The following is a 17,265-nucleotide window of genomic DNA, read 5'->3' as shown; positions in this document are numbered from 1 at the left end:
GAACTTGCTGCAGTTCACCCACACGGAGAAATGTGTTGGCTTGTGCATGGTTGGGCCAGAAAACAGCCACAGAATTAGGAAAATTCTTCAGGTTGAAGTGTGGTCTGCAGTCTGGAAGAGATTATATGTCACTGTGCTGCCAGGGAGATAGTTTTACACTAAACTGCAGCTGGCGATGGGAGCCCCCCAGCATCCTCTGGATTAAGTGGGGTTATCCCTGCCTGTGCCTGGAGATAGCTGATCTCAGCTGTGCTCCATGGCCCTGCAGAAAGAAGGCTTCTGCTGCTTTCCAGACCCTTCTTGTCACGCCTTGATGAAAGATGCTGAACATGACCATGAATATTCTGTATTGTAAAATGCCTTTGAGATAGCGCACGTGATGTTGTCCTGCTATCCCTTCATCCCATATGAAAATTGAAAGCAGCGGAGGTTTTCTACCAAATAATAGCATGAGGAAATGAGTCAGGTTAAATTTTGATGATTGTTTTCTCAAAATCACTGTTTTCCAAACCTGTCTCCCAAGCCTATAGGGGTGTAAAGTAGTGGGTCTGAGATATTCACTTTTTATGGCTGTTATATTGTGCTGAAACAGCATATTGCCACTTGCATAACCATGAAGTCTGTGAACATTGGGTTCAACCTTTTCTTTGATGTCAGTGGACAACTCCTGAAATCCATTTTCAACTATTTAGACAGAATTCTTCTGGCTCCTACAATACGAAGGTTTGCACACTGATGTGAGACCTAAGCTAACACTTCTCAGTGACAAATCTGAATTTGCTATTCTGTTCTGTGGTTTTTTACATTTTCATATTTTCATCAAGCAGTTCTTAGCATTATGAATATATTCACTACTCAAAATTCTTTAGTTATAAGTAATTTTTTCAAAGCATCAAGTAATTTAATTTTAATATCACTTTCATGCTACACAGTATTTTATAGAATTTTAAAGCCAGTTATCAGTCATTTTATTATAATATTAAGTAATATGAAACAACACAATACAAGGCTAAATAACTGGTGATTGACATTCTAATTGGCTATTAGTCTGGTAGTCACTACTGCAAAAGGCATTCCAACTCTTACATTAAGTTATAGGTCATTTGTTAGTGGTTTTATAGGTAGTTCGTGTTTGACAACGAGGCATAACATAGCATATCATAAGAAAGCAACATAGTATATGTTCCTTGAAATTAGAAGATACTATAAAACTACAGCAAAAACAAGCTCTTTTGATAATTATTCTTACTTGAATGTGCTGTTTGAGTTTTTTTCCTAAACAAAGTATTGCCAAAAAACCACATTGCAATTGGCTTTCCTTATCTCATTATTTCCTGCCATCAGTAAATATTCTAAAAGATGGACTTGCTATATTTTCTTGCTTTTCTGGACTGTCTCCTATAGAAACAGAAATTCCTTGTCTTGCAATATTTAATCATACCTTTCTAAGAATCCCAGAGAAATTCTAACCGTGGATAGGAAGGTTCCTCCTGCAGAATAAGCAGTGATGCACATCATACCCATAGGGTTAGACTCATGACCTTAAATTCATATATTCTCTTTAATACACATTCACAGTTCCTACTATGTTAGTGGAGATTTTGGCTGAAGATAAAGAATTCTTTAGTAAGATTAAGAAGATACAGAAGTCCTTAATAATATGCAATGAAACGCTCGCAGCCAAATTTTGGGACTAACATACTATATGTGGGTAGTACTTGTCAGATAATCCTCCCCCCCTCAAAAAAATTGATTCCGTTTCTGATATTGCTTGGCTTTTGTTTTGGTTTCTATGCAAATGGTATAGATATTTCAAAATACATACTAATGCACCATATATCACATATCCCAAAGTACATTAACACATTGATATTACATTTGGTTTACCACATCAACCAAAATCCTCTGTAATTTGCTCTGACAGTTGATGGAAAGTTTTACTTTTGGGATGGTGTATTAGAAACCACAATTTTTAAAGCCAAGGACCATCAGAATTTCCTGTCCCTGCTATTCATGTGCCACTGTTGATCTTACCTGTTATGGCAAAAAGAAGAGGAAAGAAAGTGTTAGACAGCTAGAAATCACTGCGACAGAGCATTGCCCTTCAGCATCAGGCTAACACTGTCAGCTCCAGCACTAAGGGAACAGTCAGATTGCTCTCTACACTGAGACAAACCTTATAAGTGGCTTGATTTACCAGCAAGTGCTGTCTCACTGCCCTTATTTCAACTGTTGAGTGCCCAAGGTAGAGAAAATTACAGTGATTTAAAAGGGAGGTGACAAAGACAAGAAAATCTAAGCAAGTGCCATAGGAGAGAACAGTGGTCCAGCCTGGTAATTTACATAAAAAATTCTACCAACCATATCAACAAAAATAATCTTCACAAGTTTAAACAAACACTGAGATGCATAGTTGTGTAAACTGATTGAGTTCACATTTGTGTTGTTGCAGCTCTTCTCTGTCTTAAGTACAGCTCTCCTCCTTTTCTGTAACTGTATCATTTTTAACATTATGTTTTAAGATTCGTTTTCTCACCTTCTAAAAGGAAGGTACATCCTTCCAACTTCCCATGCCCAGGAGGAGAAGCTCTTGGCTTCAGGCGGCTTCCCAAGACACAGGGGCTTAAAGGGGCTGGGAAACCTCAGAAAATAATCACTGTGGTCATTTTTCTGATGCAGAAAGCCCAGACAGAGCTTTTTGTTTCATTCTTATGACATTGACCAAACTTTCAATTGTGGATGTACTGAAACATGTCAGTCGTCATCAGAGAGCTATAATGAGTAGTGATTGACAGATCATCCTTCAGCATCCAAATGAAGGACAGGGTTGGCACATACAACATGCTAGCCCGTAACACTAGGCCTCAAGAACCATTCTGGAAAACAGCTTAAGATTAGAAGAAAAATCCACTCTTCTTTCTCATCCCTCCCCACTAGATACTTCAGCTAATTTGAAGTCCTGATTAAGAAAGTAGAAGCAATAGTGTTTAGCAATAGAGATTACTAGTTAATTTAATTTAATTAGTATTTTTTCCAATGAAAAGCAGATTTCATATAGTGATGAAAATTATGTGAATTGTAGTAGTAGTGAAAATGGCTGTTAAAATAGTAAAATCTTATTAAAGAAATAAGGATTTACCATTGCCATTCATCAGATTTACCATTAATTAAATGCCCAGAATAGTATGTGCAGTTTTTTCCAAAAGATGGCAGATGTGTTTTCCTAATAAGTTAGCTTAGCTCCTATCAATCTGTTGAGGTGCGGAGCGTTTATTTGAGGAGGATGACAGTAGCCCCTGTAGTGCAGTCTAGCTCAAAACCCATTAGGCGACAAATTCAGAGCCTTTTGTGTGGGAAACTCATATGAGGCCCTTGTGCTCTTTCCCTCATCAGAAGAAGCAGTTTCATTCTTAACACTGTCTGAAACGCTAGTTCTAATTTGTCCCCATGCTGCTTATTTCTCTATACTAAGCTTCTTGGCATTGGGTATGACCAGCGTGGGCTAATCTCTAAAAGCCAGTTAGCAGCTATATGGCCCTCCTGTGCACTTGTACATTTTTGGCACCATGCACATATTCTATGTCACTCTTGAAGTGGCACAAAAAGAAAAATAGTGAAAAGAGGAAAAAAGATGAGGCGGCCAGGCAGGGTACAGGCAGACTTGCTTTTCTTTGGTTAATTTGCTGGGGCAGGGGGTTGTTACTACTGGCCTATACTTAAAATGTTTCTGTGAACACTCGAGAGGGCTTGGCTAACATTACAATTTGCAGGCATCCGTGCTACTTGAAAAAGGACAGATGCTTTTTTAAAGTGTCAAAAGCTGCTGTCTGAAGCGCAAGGAAGCACTCTGCAGACCGTGGATCTGTTAAGTAAAACTCTTTCTTCTTTAGACTGAAAGGGCCTCAGAAATATCAGAACTCCTCTGACTAGATACAGAGATAACCACTGGTTGGTGTTTTAGGGCAAAAGTTGCGTTACTGCATAGATCCACAGAACTGAAGGCTAGAAAGGACCCTTAGCTGATTTAATCTTAACTCCCAACATAGCCTGTTGCTTTCGTCTTTTTGAGCACAGAAATTAGTGATCAGCTGAAGTGGATCTTCCTGGAAGGCATCCAAGAGTTAGAAAAAAATCCAGATAGGGTTAAACGATATTCTTGCAGGTGCCTGTCCTTGTTTTTTCTATCAGTCTCTTTCTCACATCAGAAGCCTTTACTGGATCAAGTGGTTTCACAGTTACTGTGAAAGTCAAGATTACCCACATGAGCAAGGGCTTGAAAGGTCAGACCTTTTCCTGAGTGCACTTGTGACAAGGCGCAATGGCTACGTGCCAGTATGATTAATCTGTACTTGCACTCCTGTGTTCAGAGGTTCAGAAAAGTGTTAGGATTTAGAGCTGATGAACCACAGTTACCAAGAGGAGGCAGAATTTGAATTTGCTGTGAAGATTGTCTGAAGTCGGTTGATATCTACAACATGTTTACTACCTCATCTACTCCAAAACACCCTTCAGGAACCATTTAGGCATCCAGACAGGAACAAAATGGAAGCTGCTGCGTACAGCCAGGGAGGCCTCTTCTGGGTGCAATGATACCTGTTTCTCTGTTTTCCAGAAAAAGGTAGCAGACCAGCCCAATCGGAGTCCCTCCATATGGTTAGCCATGTACAGTGCTTTTGGACGACCAATTCTTCTCAGCAGCACGTTCCGTTACTTGGCTGACTTGCTGGGTTTTGCTGGGCCATTATGCATTTCCGGCATTGTCCAGGGCTTCCAGAATACAACCAATAATATAAATACAACAGAAAAGGTAACCTGACAACGTGGATTGAAAGACTTTGTTTGGTAATAGTTCTGTCAGGTATTTAACATCTGCTGCATGCTTTTATATGTCTATGATCATCATTGTATTATGTCATTGTTTCTTTCAAGCAAATGGATTAACTTTTTGTGAGAGACCATCAAGTCGTAAACCTGAGTGGAAGTCTTTGGTATGAATGCAACACAGGTACTGCAGGCTTCCCTCAGTTGCCTAGCTGTCTGCCTCTTGATGGAGTCATCCCTGCAGTTCTGGGGAGGAGAAACAACTTTTCTGCTTCTCTTCAACTGTGCCTCCTCGTTTCAGGCAGGACACCCACTGGTGATGCCTCAGTGATGCATCCAGCAAGGATGAGTCTGGGAATTTTGTTTATTTTCTGTCCTTCTGTCCATTTATGGTTTGTTGACAGGTTTGAGTTCTCTTCAGTCTGTTTCCCACTGGGAAGCCAAGAGTAGTCACTCCATGATTGTGACTGATTATGCTGCTCGTTGCTGTGATGAAATGCGTTGGCACATATGAGAAAGTGAAAAGCATCCACTTTATTCAATGGCATTCTTGATACTAAAGATGCACAAAAGATGCTAGTTCACAGCTCATTTCAAGTTTCACTGAGACTGAACTTTCAGAGACCACCTCTAAGCACTGAGCAAGCCTCTGATACTGAACATTTTTGATTATAAGAAAAAGAATTTATTAGTAACAGGTAAAATTATTTTGCTAGCAGACAGCAGAGAAGACAAGATGAAGAAATTTTCCTACATCTGTCTTCTGATACAGAAACATCTCCATACACTTTATGCAGTGAGTGTTTTGTATTTGAATGAGCAGATAGGTATGTAATGGAGTAACATTTTCCCCTCCAGATACAGCATTTGACTGTCATCACTGTCCAAACATCTTCTCCTTGGCTGCTTGCTCCTGACATTCATTTTCTTGACTGATGATCTGAATTTGGCTTTAGATTCTCATTCAGCCATTGCACTGAAGAATGAGACTTTAATTGGGCACCTTATCAAATAAAGCTCTTTATCATCCTTGAACCTCCACGTGTTGGATTTGAGCCGCAGAGTTAAAAGGCAAACTGAGTATTTTGCCTCAAAAATGGGGTTTTTTTTGCATGTTGAACAAGCGAGGTATTTTAGCTTGAAAATTATAATTTCTGGATCTCAAATTTAGGAGTCTGTACCTTGTATGCTTCCTTTATGTTTCGTACTCTTCAGTGTGGTGGTTTTAGTTGTGCGGTTTTTTAAGTTTTAATCAACACTGCCTACAGGGAAGATTAAAATCATTGGAGAACTTGAAACCGCTCCAAGAGCCTGACTTGGTGACAGTCACTATTTCTCTTGGAAACATTTCAGAATACATTTGCTTTTGATTTATGGATTTTGATAAACTTTCTCTTGGTTGTTCTTGCTATTATGTGTTTCTCCTTTAAATTCTCTCTAGTTTCAATTAATGTGAATTAATTGAATTTTATGTTTAGTCGCCCTTAATTCCTGAGAGCTCTATGTACATTGATAAAGGTATCTACAAATGTTATTTTGTTATTAATAACCCCACTGTGTAAACATCGGGAAGTTAGATGCAGCAGAACGTTAAGACAAGAGTTTTCAAATGTATTTATCTGCCAGTCATGCAGTTAATCAATTCTCGTTTCAAGGAGCCTTGGGCTGGTTGAGCCACTTAGTTCTATTATTTCAGTGGGATTTATATGTTTTACACACATTGGACCTTTGGAAAACACAGTGAGGTGCTTATACACACCTTTTGGGTGTCAGCTGCCTGTGGCAGAGGGAGGAGTGTGTGGTGTGGAGAGGCTGGGGTCACTGCAGTGAAGTGAGCCCGGACAGCTCGGAACACCTCTCTCCTGCCTGCAGTCTCATGGCAGATGACAGTAATCAGAGGGATGAAATCTTCAAGTGGGTAGGTACATGGCTTACTTTCCAATATTTCCCCAACTTTTCATCTCAGAGACAGGCTGGGCATTTCAGTAGAACAGGCTTTTTCCTTCTTCTCTTTTTTTTTTTTTTTTTTTTTTTTTGGTAAGAATTCCAGTACATCCTGCTTCCAGCTGGGTAGGAAATACCAAAGGAATAGCCTTCCTTGCAGTATTTTGGTACATTTGTTTCCTTTTCTGCCTGAAACAGAACAGCACGGTGAATATTAAAACTAGAAAATGAAAACAAATCAAGTGATTTAAACAATGGGTATTTTTTTTTCCCTGATGAGGCATTTAAACTTCATTTTGTGGGGAATACTAGTACATATATTCTTATTTTATTCAGAACTCACAGATATCATAGACTACATTTCTGGAAGGAATTGTTTCCATAATATGCAAATGCAACATAAGTAACTAATACTATATAATAAAAAATATTTTCTTGCACCTTCTTTGTGGTGCAGGTGGAATGAGCTTTATTTTCTACTGAGTAGCATTTCTATCCTACAAATCATCAGAATCCAATGGAGAAACTCAAGATATGGCAGACATGGTGATCACATTGTTCCTTTCCTGAGAAAACCAATTCATTTTAGAACTGCTAAAAGTTAAGATCCTAAGTCTTTGGAACATGAGTGGAGTATTTAATTTGTACCTAAATGATTTTGATACATAGGACAGTGAGAAATCTGATTTCTATAATACCATCAATATTTACTGTTCTAATGCAATGACTTCATTTCCTTGTTTCCAGTATCCCAAGTGTATACAATCACTCCTATGCCACTTGCATCATTTTTTCCTGTCTTTTCAGGTGAAGGATCCATCAAATTCCTATCTTTCCTCAGAGGAATTCCTCAGGAATGTTTACGTTTTGGCAGTTCTTCTCTTCCTGGCCCTTATCTTGCAGAGGACATTTCTGCAGGCATCCTACTATGTGACCACAGAAACTGGCATCAACCTACGAGGTGCTTTACTGGTGAGCAAAGATGTTCCTGTGATCTGCCAAGAAATTCACTAATCATAGCTCCAGCTTTGTACTTTCATTTGTCTTGTTCTTTATCTCAGTTAATTCAGTTAACTGAGTTCTTTAACTGTTCTTTACCTCAGAAGACTCAGTTACCAATTGTTTGAGAGAAGATATGCACTGTACTTTTATACAGAAAGCTGGAAAAAGTTGTATCAGTGACATAGCCAAACTGATGGCAGCAATTCCTTTTGCCAAAAGCTAAACCCATCACACTAACATGTAGTAGTTTAATACTCGCTCTGTGCATGTAAGAACAAATCTTTGCAAATGACGTTACGTGTTTGAAGATAAGCAGTGTCGTTTTGGCCCTGCATCTGCTTAGTTCATTTGCTTATAAGGTTACTTTCTGATGACTGTGAACAGTCATCTGCAGATTGTCTTTGGCTGAGCTATGTTTTACAGGAACATTGTCCATGTATCATGAGTGGTGATGCTGAATATTTTTGCCCTTTCGCACAGAGCCCTGTGGGATGGGACAGAAATGATTCATCTGCAAAACTGTGTCTCTAAAACCAGCATCCATTAACCCTCTGTGAAAGTTGTGTTTATGAACTGGAGCCAGCAGCTCCAGCTCAGCACGTGGGTGGGTTGTAGCAGGGATCTCCACAGACCAAGCTCCACAGACAGCAGTAGCACTGTGTGCAAAACAGAAGCTGGAACTGATGTTTTGCCAGGTGTAACTAACCACAGGAATATCATCTCAGTGTGGAAGCTTCTTTTTTTTTGTGCGCACTGTGATTGATGTAGCTGTTTCAAAAATTTTCTGCCTTCTCCAGATAGACGGTACAGACTTGGTAGAAGAAAGAGTACCTGATTATTTCCTTGTGCTTTTGTGACTACTGCTTGCTAAAATGGGGACTCTTAGGACCATATGCAGCTGATGTAATTCACCATGGTCTGTAGGCATTTCTGATTAATTCTACAGGATCTACCTTGCTCCTGGACAAAACAGGGCAAAGAGCACAAATTATTTTTAAAAATTCCTTGAAGCTGCAGTGTTTGATATTTGGTCATACCTGCAAACTTGGGTCACAATATTTGTCTTTAAAATATAAGATAGATATAAGTCCTCATTTATTTTAAACCCTGTTCAGCTCCCACAAATTTTATGGAAATAGATGGCCAGGTAAAGGAGAGAAACCCAAAAGGATACATACCCACCCTGTTCAAAATTCATGGCATGAGTTTAAGTAACTTAGAAACAAGGATCTTTTTGACAGACAGTGTCCCAGAAAAGCAGGCTCACCAAATGTTTGTTAAAAAAAATCTTTGCCTAGTCTCCTAAATTTTGATGTTTTGTTGTCATTTTGTTCTATTTTAGGTCTGCGTTAAGCAACCAACCTTTTAAGAGGAATTGGAGTTTTTTAAAGTCAATTGTCTCTCTTGTGCTTTCTCTCACTCTGTCTCCGTCTCTCTCTCTGTCTCAGGTGAGAGACTGGGAGAAGGGCTGTCTTAGGTAAAGACTGATAGCACAGTTTGAAACGTTCTGCTGCTACTGTTGTTTTATAATGATACCATTTTCATGTCTTCCACTTTATTCCTTTCCTACAGGCAATGATATATAATAAGATCCTGAGGCTCTCTACATCCAACTTGTCCATGGGAGAGATGACGCTGGGACAAATCAATAACTTGGTTGCCATAGAAACAAATCAATTAATGTGGTTCCTGTTCCTGTGCCCAAATCTGTGGGCAATGCCTGTTCAGGTAGAGCATCAAAGTAAGGGCCTGATTTCAGAGATCCTCCAACCTGGTTGAAAAGAGTATATGTCTGTGAGACTACTGCAAAATCCAGAGGGGAACCTGGACTTCTCATTTCCCAGGAAGACTAAGAAGCAGAAACGTGGCCAATCATCTCCTCTGAGTGCTGCGAGGATCTTCAGTAAAGACAGAGGATTTTTTTGAGCAGGACTTCTGTGTCATGGATGTGGTCTGTGACTTTAAGAATGATGTCCTGTCATCCTTTTCCTGCTCATATTTCTTCCACTGCTGATACAAGTCATTGCTTTTATTTCTGCCACATGGCAGCAGCACAGGCATCTGACCAGTGCTAAGTATTGCGTTTGCAGCGTCCACTTGTGCCTGTGTTTTGTGGCAGGAGCAAAGAGCAACTGAATCCTGCTCAGAGACTGACAGCAGCACCAACAGTGCGCTGCACAAAATGCTCGGAGGAGCTCTCATCTAAACAAGCTTAGTTACTGTAAACATCTGGTTCTTAACAAGGCTGGGAAAGATCTGTAGGCAGATCTGTAGGAAGGAAAGGCAAAAATTATTAGCCTGAAAGAAACCTTCAAAAGTGCTAAATGACTTTATGACCTAAGCCATGCTGATTTTCCATGAAACTTGGACTCCTGAAGCACCTTCAAAATTTTAGCTTGGGGTGGGACTGGTGTGGTCATTACCAATAGGTGATCCCGCTGACATTAAACAAGTTTAAAAAGGGATAGAACCCACTCTATAGTAGATCTGTTTCGCTGAAATTCCCGGAACTATATCAGTAATCTGTTAGAATAGTCAGCAATATTACTGCTACTAATAGATTGAGTGGGGTTTAGAGAGTCATAAAAGAATTCATGGAGAAAAAGACAAAAAAGTTTACATGGCAACAGAAATTAGAAATAGCAGAGAGGGTTTAAGTTTAAGCCATCATTTCACATCCAGGTTTATTTGGAAGTGTTGCTGTTAATACTTTGAATGTCATTAAATGAACAGGTAGTCTGATTGCAGCGGCTAGTGAATAATTACATGTAGCCTAAATTCACCACTCATTTGTCTAATAAAGTCTCTGTCCCAGCCACTGTAGAAATGTAATGGGCTTCCCCACCGCTACTGTAAAAGGTTGGTTTGAGGAAGCTTCTGATGATTTTGCTGGTTCCTGTAGTTCACCTTCAGGCAATCAGGAGACAGGGAACACGGGTAGCTTGACCATACTGTTGGCTGGAAATGAGTGTAGCATCACCCATGAATTTGCACCTGCTGAGTGCACTTGGTGCGCGAGCATCTATGGGCAAGCCTAAACAGGGCTCTTTCTGTTACTAAGCTCTTAATCATAGTGATTACCTTACACCTCTGCTCCAACAATAAAACTGAAAGGCTAATACTTACTATTTCCTTCTCAAAATATTATGCAGCTGATATCAATGGCACTAGTTTTGTGGTAATACATCTTTCTGCCTGATAAGCTCAAACCTGGCTGGTTTTTGGAAAAAAAAAAAGAGAGAAAGAACTAACCCTTGTTAACTATGAGCTGGATTATAACTATGCCACTCTGGAAAAGGTGAAAGGACTGTCCTGCCTTGCTTGATGCAAAGGAGTTGAGCTTCAAGGGGTGTCCCAAGAAACAGAAATTGTCAAGGCTGCCCCGTCCTCAAGCAGAACATCTTGTAGCAAATACAGAACTTATATCCATCCAGTATGACCCAATATAGGCATACCTGGCCGAAGGTTGGGGTGAATCTTAGAAAATACATTGTGTATCCACCAATTATAGCCTGCTGTCAAGAGCAAAAATCCATTGCAGGATCAGGCCCCTGGTAAGGGCTTCAGTTTAAGCCAAGTACCAATTGCTGCCTGTAACCTTGTATTATTCTGCTAAGAAAATGGCCTCTGGGTATGCTAATTTACATTACAGAAGCCTAAAAAGCTAAATAATTCTTTCAAAGTGTTGAGCTCCACTGATTCTTATTTCTGATATTGTATAATAAGAAGGCAGATTAAAAGATAGAACTGACTTGCTTAAGAGATAACAAAAATACAAAGTAGGGAACTAGATCTCTATACGCTGTTGTCAATGAGGATATCTCTGTACCATAAAGTGAAGCTTTTAATAAAAATACTTATGTGGTAGAGCTTGTATTAACTCAGGAACCAGAATCACGTTAGTTGCATTAGAGCCGTTCCCAGGTAAACTTTTGTGGGAAGTGTTCCCAAACTCTTTGTAGGACTAAGGTACCATCTTGCTATTTTCCTACAGAGCTACATGGTATTGATGCACATGGTACTGTCACTCCCAGCACATCTGCTTCATGCTTCAATGCCTGTCTTAGATGGGCCTCTGCAGTTGCAAGAGGACTGCTATGACAAAATGCAACTGTGATTCATGACAATCCTAAGATCTTTGAATATTTCTGGAGTGATGTAAGGAGCTCTAGTGTAAATAAGACTCCAGTGATTCTGTAAAATGCCTTGGGGCAAGCACCATCATTTTAGTGCTCATTTAGTTCTGTGGAAACCTCATCTGGAATTAGGAAAACCAGGCAGTAACACAGATTCTGTGGTTAATGTCAAAAATAAAGGTTTCTGGGTTCATTTCCCACAGTTTCCAAACATGACCTTCTGAAGTACGGGCTCAACTGATTCCTATAAACCATGTAACTGTTTATTAGAAGAACAGATATTTTTTCTTGCTATCATTCTGGCATATTGAAATCCACTTTTTTTTTTTCTATGTTGCTTTTTTCCTTATAGATAATAATGGGTGTGATCCTACTCTATAATTTACTCGGAGTGAGTGCCTTGGTTGGTGCTGCTGTTATTGTACTGTTAGCTCCAATACAGTACTTCATAGCTACGAAGTTGGCTGAGGCTCAGAAGAGCACTCTCGTAAGTAAATTGTTTCAGTGACATTTGTGATCCAGAAATGAGAACAGGGAACCGGGGGTTCTGGATTCTGTTCTTGTTCTTAGTGAACAGTCGTGGCAGAGATTTGGTCAAGCTGTCCCTTAATTCCATCATCCCTTCCTTTCTGTTTTTCTGTGGCTCAGTATCTCTTCCTTCCTAACATGTGTCAGACAAGAATCTGAAAAAAGTATGTGGGCCTTGACTTGCCCTCTCTGCAGAGAATATTTTTCACCCAACTAGCGCAGTTTCAACTGAATTCAGTTCCATGAAAGGGTCTAACTCCTACATGTTATTCCTACATTCATGAGATGTTAGCAAACCGTACAAATGACTGATAAATTATAGGAGGACAGCATTAAAGAATGTGTACAGCCCCCCTCTGAAATGGCTAGAGACTTTATGCTTGCACCCCAAGCTTTGGTATTCTCTGAAAATCAGCTGGCATTGCTGGATCAATATCTGTTGTATCTTTTTCAGTGCTGTAAGTTTATTTTGCTGTCTAATTAGAAAAGTTTTCTGATACTTTGTCTAATTTTTAACTTTATTTTTATGATCCTTGAACTTTTTTAATTAACCTTTAATGTTTGAGTTGTCAAATATTTAAAGATCCTTCTTATCTTAATATTCAGTAAACAAGTTATACATGCATGGATCTAATCTTCAGCACACTTCAATCCTGTTGAGTTTATATATTTATACCAATAGAGGATTTATCTTTTCATAATTTCAGAAATAGTCTGAATCTTTGTTTTTGCTCTTTTCTGAGTTCCTCTGACTCATAATATCTTTCGGATTATGATTTTACCAAAACTTATGATTACGATTTTCTGGTGAGGGGCAACTAACTAAATATATCAATAAACATCTCACTTATTTTCATGATCAGTATGTATGAATCCCAGAATGAATCTTGTATCAGCAATTACACACATGTAGTCTTCTGTGTATTGTTACAGACACCATTGACCTACTAATTCACCTCCTTGAGTTTCACCTTCTCTTCAAAGGATTCAGATGTTTTGGTTTATTTTCCTTTTCAGAACAAGGTCACTTAATTTTCCCTGATGATTGTAAGCATTGTAATGTCTCCAAAGAACATGGAATTTTATATTGTTTTACTCAGTATGGCAACTGAAAGCCTGTACAAAATCACAAACAAAACAATATTATAAATCTTTAATGAATTTTACAACAAAAGTGAAGGGAAAAAAGCATTCTCATTAAAACTACAAACCATTATCAATTTCTTATCATTGTTTTCTTTTGAAATGAAGGACTATTCTACTGAGAGATTAAAGAAAACCAATGAGATACTAAAAGGCATTAAGTTATTAAAGCTGTATGCCTGGGAACACATATTTTGTACTAGTGTGGAAGAAACAAGAATGAAGGAACTCACCAGTCTCAAAACCTTTGCTCTTCATACATCCCTTTCCAGTAAGTAACTATGTTTTTAGTGCTCGGAAATGGGTCCTGTTTTTCATGTCAACATTCCTCATGTCTTCAACTAAAACGAGATACAGCTGTGCCTGTGATACCTTTTTGTGTGTGTGGGGGGAATGGGATTAAAATAAAAAGGTGTGACAAATACACAGAAACTTGAAAATATAGAGTATATGTTGTTGGGTTTTTTGTAGTAAGTTTTCTGTCACTTTCATTATGACATTACAGTTATGAGTTGCTTTATAGTAAGGAGGCTCCAGATAATATTAGCAACTCTGATTACATCAAAGATAAATTAGTGTCTGAAATAATTTGTATTTTCTGTAATGTAGAAGGGCTGAGAGGGCAATGTTTTTGTTGTGTTGCATAATAATTGTGCACGTAAAACCTTTTATCCCAGTTCACTAAAGTATACAAATGCCATAATTCCTTGGTTTATTTGTTTGTGTGTTTAAGATCTCTCTCTGTCATGGAAGGAAATTTATTCCTGCAGAACAGTTTTCCTTTGGGAGTTTTAATTACTTGAATTGGAAATAGCCGGATTCTTCTAGTGCCATACAACTCATTGTAAAACTGTTTTTCTTATTTCGTATAATCTGATGCCTATTTTATTTCTCTTTCACAGTTTTTATGAATGCAGCCATACCAATAGCAGCTGTTCTTGCAGTAAGATACGCTATTTTCACTTTTCCTTATAAAAAGGGAGAGAAAAAGAGAGGGCGAGAAAGAAAGAAATGACACCATTGTTATTGTAGGACATATTCTTCATAAAACCAGCAGAGGAGTTAGTGTGCCCCTCCTAACCGTAGGATAGCATGACACTGGAAGTGCCCATTCCCAGAGCTGGTGTTTCACCAGCTGTGATTTGGATTGGTAAAAACAAAAAGAAATATAAATTTTTACTACAAGAAACAAAGAAAAAAATCATTGCAACTTGAAAGAAGACCCATTTCGAGTAGCTCTGATTTTGAAGGGATTTTGGGTGGCTTTGCTTTTCTACTGTCTAGCAGTGAAAATCATTCCTGTTTCAAAGTGCATTATAAGCCACCGTTTCAGTATTCAAGAAAGGGTACTCTGCAGTTTAAGGAGAAATAAATTTTGCTTGTCCTCTGGCCAGGTTTAAATCTCAGTCTAATGCACTAGAGGAACTGTGGCATGTCGGTCAGCAAGGAGTCTTCATAGAGCAAATTTGGAGGGCATTACTCAGAGTACACTGACAGTATGTACCAGAATTGGATTAAATATGACCACAGCTCTGCATCTGTGAAAAAAAATCCATAAGATTTATTATATTCTTACTGATTTTTCTGGGTTGTGTTTCCTTTAAACTCTGAAGTTAATTACAAAACTTTATGAAACAAAATGCCCTGATTTTACAAAGACAATTTTTTCATTCTTAAATGTGTAAATCTCTTGAAATCACTAGCAAGTTTTTAAAATCCTTGTCACTTGAATAGAAGACAACTTTCTCCTCAGTTTACCGGAACGCCCAATAAATTGAGATTTATAGTTATTTGACTTAGTTGAGCAAAATATTTTGCTTGCTGTCATGTCCATCTTTTTCAAGAGTCCTTATCCTGACAATTTTTTGTGTCTTTTCCTGATGTGACAGACCTTTGTGACTTACGCGTATACCAATGACAAGCCACTGCAGCCTGCCCAGGCCTTTGCATCACTGTCCTTGTTTCACATCCTGGTCACACCACTGTTCCTACTCTCCACTGTTGTTCGTTTTGCAGTCAAGGCTATCATAAGGTGAGTGGCTCTTCTGGTTTCTCTAACTCTTGTACACCTACGTACAGTAATACAAGAGGGAAGGTGCTGGAGAAAAAGGTTATTTCTACCTGCTCATGTGGTAATTTAGAGGTGGGCCTCTGATGTTCAAAAATGTGAGAGAAATCAGAGTAACAATTTCTTTTTACTGCATGATAAAGAGACAAAGAAATGTTCTATTCTTTTGATAATTTTACCAAGTTTATCAGTCCAGATTCAGAGCTGGACTGTCCTTCCCTGGGATATGCTTCCCTTCTCACAGTGTGGCCACCCACCATCACACCTAGTACTTTTCTGGGCTTTTGTCCACACAGAGGGAGATCAGAGAGACTGGCATGAAGCTATCTAGCAAGACTGACCCTGCTCATGCGAGGAAGAGAAACTGGCTTAACTCTAACCTCCACAAAGGGTGCTTTGGGCTTTCAGCGAGATTTTGGTATTGTCCTGCCTCTCATTGTCTAGCACTAGCATTGGCTCTCTTAGGAAAGACAGTGGGTGGAGGAACATCGCACACTGAAGGACTAACTACTCAAGGGAAACTGAGCCCTACAGGACTTCTCTCATAGAGGAAATGCTGTTCCTCTGAATGGCAGTAAAGAGACCTGGGAGAGGAAGCATGGCAAGGCAGACATTTGGGAGTTCTGTCTGTGAGGGTTGGGGATACACATGGCAGGACAGTGAGGAAGTCGGCATGAAGTGGAAAAGATTTTTCAAAAAAAAAGGAAAAGGAACTAATAAAATGTGTTTCTTCATCAGAAACTTCTATGTTCCAGGCATTTATTTCTGCAAATAGCCCAACAAAACAACTTCCTTCGTGCTGGGCTATAGAGCACTTAATCTCAAGAGAGCTGGTTGGTAGTAATTCAAATTTCAGACTTTTGACTGTTGCGTCAGTGGTCTGTATGGAAAGAGTTGTGGTCATGGGACACTTATGTAGACATACACACTGCCAAGATGTCCCAAGAGGCACAAACTGACACCTGACTGGCAGTAACAAGTCAGATGCGAAGCACAAGCAAGATGTAAAGGGCAAAGTAACCTTCCCACCCAGAAACAAATTTCCTTCTTGCCAAGACTGAGGGACATTGGCAAGGTATTGCACTGCTGCTGTCACTGCCTCTTTTTGGTGGGTAACGATAATAAGTAATAACAGCTAAAGGGACTTCAGGCCCCACAGCTGTCATTTGCTAGCGGCACATTCACTTAAAAAAAAAAAATAAAAAAAATCCATAGGGTTTATTTTTACCAAAGCAGCAGCAGGGCCACATGAGACATTTTGAAAATGATTTGTGACTAGTGGAAAATCTCAAGGCTCCTTTATAAATCATCCCAGGCTCTACATCTCTGCACTATGTTTAGCACAGTCCTGATATCAAAATGATGTGTACATTTTCCTTAACACTGCTGGCCACACCACAGGACATTATTTAAAGACCATATTTGCCAAAACAAACTTTACTCTTTGGCAAACCTATTTCCTAACATCTTTCTCCCATGAACATCATGTCTCCCACGTGAAGAGTGAAGAATGTGTGCTTGGCCACTCCATGGCTCTATCATCAATCAAATACATGTATTTGAGCGTGCTCCTTTGTGTTATGATTAAGCACTTATACTTTGGTCATAATCTCCATTTTATGT

At 39.1% G+C, this 17,265-nt stretch overlaps 1 protein-coding gene across 1 annotated transcript in view; it reads left to right on the top strand.

Annotated features, from left to right (window-relative positions):
* ABCC9 (ATP binding cassette subfamily C member 9) overlaps window positions 1-17,265 on the top strand; it is a 67,341-nt gene that overhangs the window by 7,426 nt on the left and 42,650 nt on the right. The window contains exons 6-12 of the mRNA XM_009949896.2: window positions 4,613-4,807; window positions 7,573-7,737; window positions 9,340-9,495; window positions 12,256-12,390; window positions 13,683-13,845; window positions 14,477-14,517; window positions 15,464-15,606. Coding sequence (XP_009948198.1) covers window positions 4,613-4,807; window positions 7,573-7,737; window positions 9,340-9,495; window positions 12,256-12,390; window positions 13,683-13,845; window positions 14,477-14,517; window positions 15,464-15,606 — 998 coding nt within the window. The remainder of the gene's footprint in view (window positions 1-4,612; window positions 4,808-7,572; window positions 7,738-9,339; window positions 9,496-12,255; window positions 12,391-13,682; window positions 13,846-14,476; window positions 14,518-15,463; window positions 15,607-17,265) is intronic.

Source organism: Leptosomus discolor, chromosome 1, assembly GCF_034619465.1.
Source record: "Leptosomus discolor isolate bLepDis1 chromosome 1, bLepDis1.hap2, whole genome shotgun sequence".
Classification (NCBI taxonomy): domain Eukaryota; kingdom Metazoa; phylum Chordata; class Aves; order Leptosomiformes; family Leptosomidae; genus Leptosomus; species Leptosomus discolor.
The sequence above is the reverse complement of the archived record's forward strand: the minus strand, read 5'-3'. Positions and strand labels throughout refer to the sequence as shown.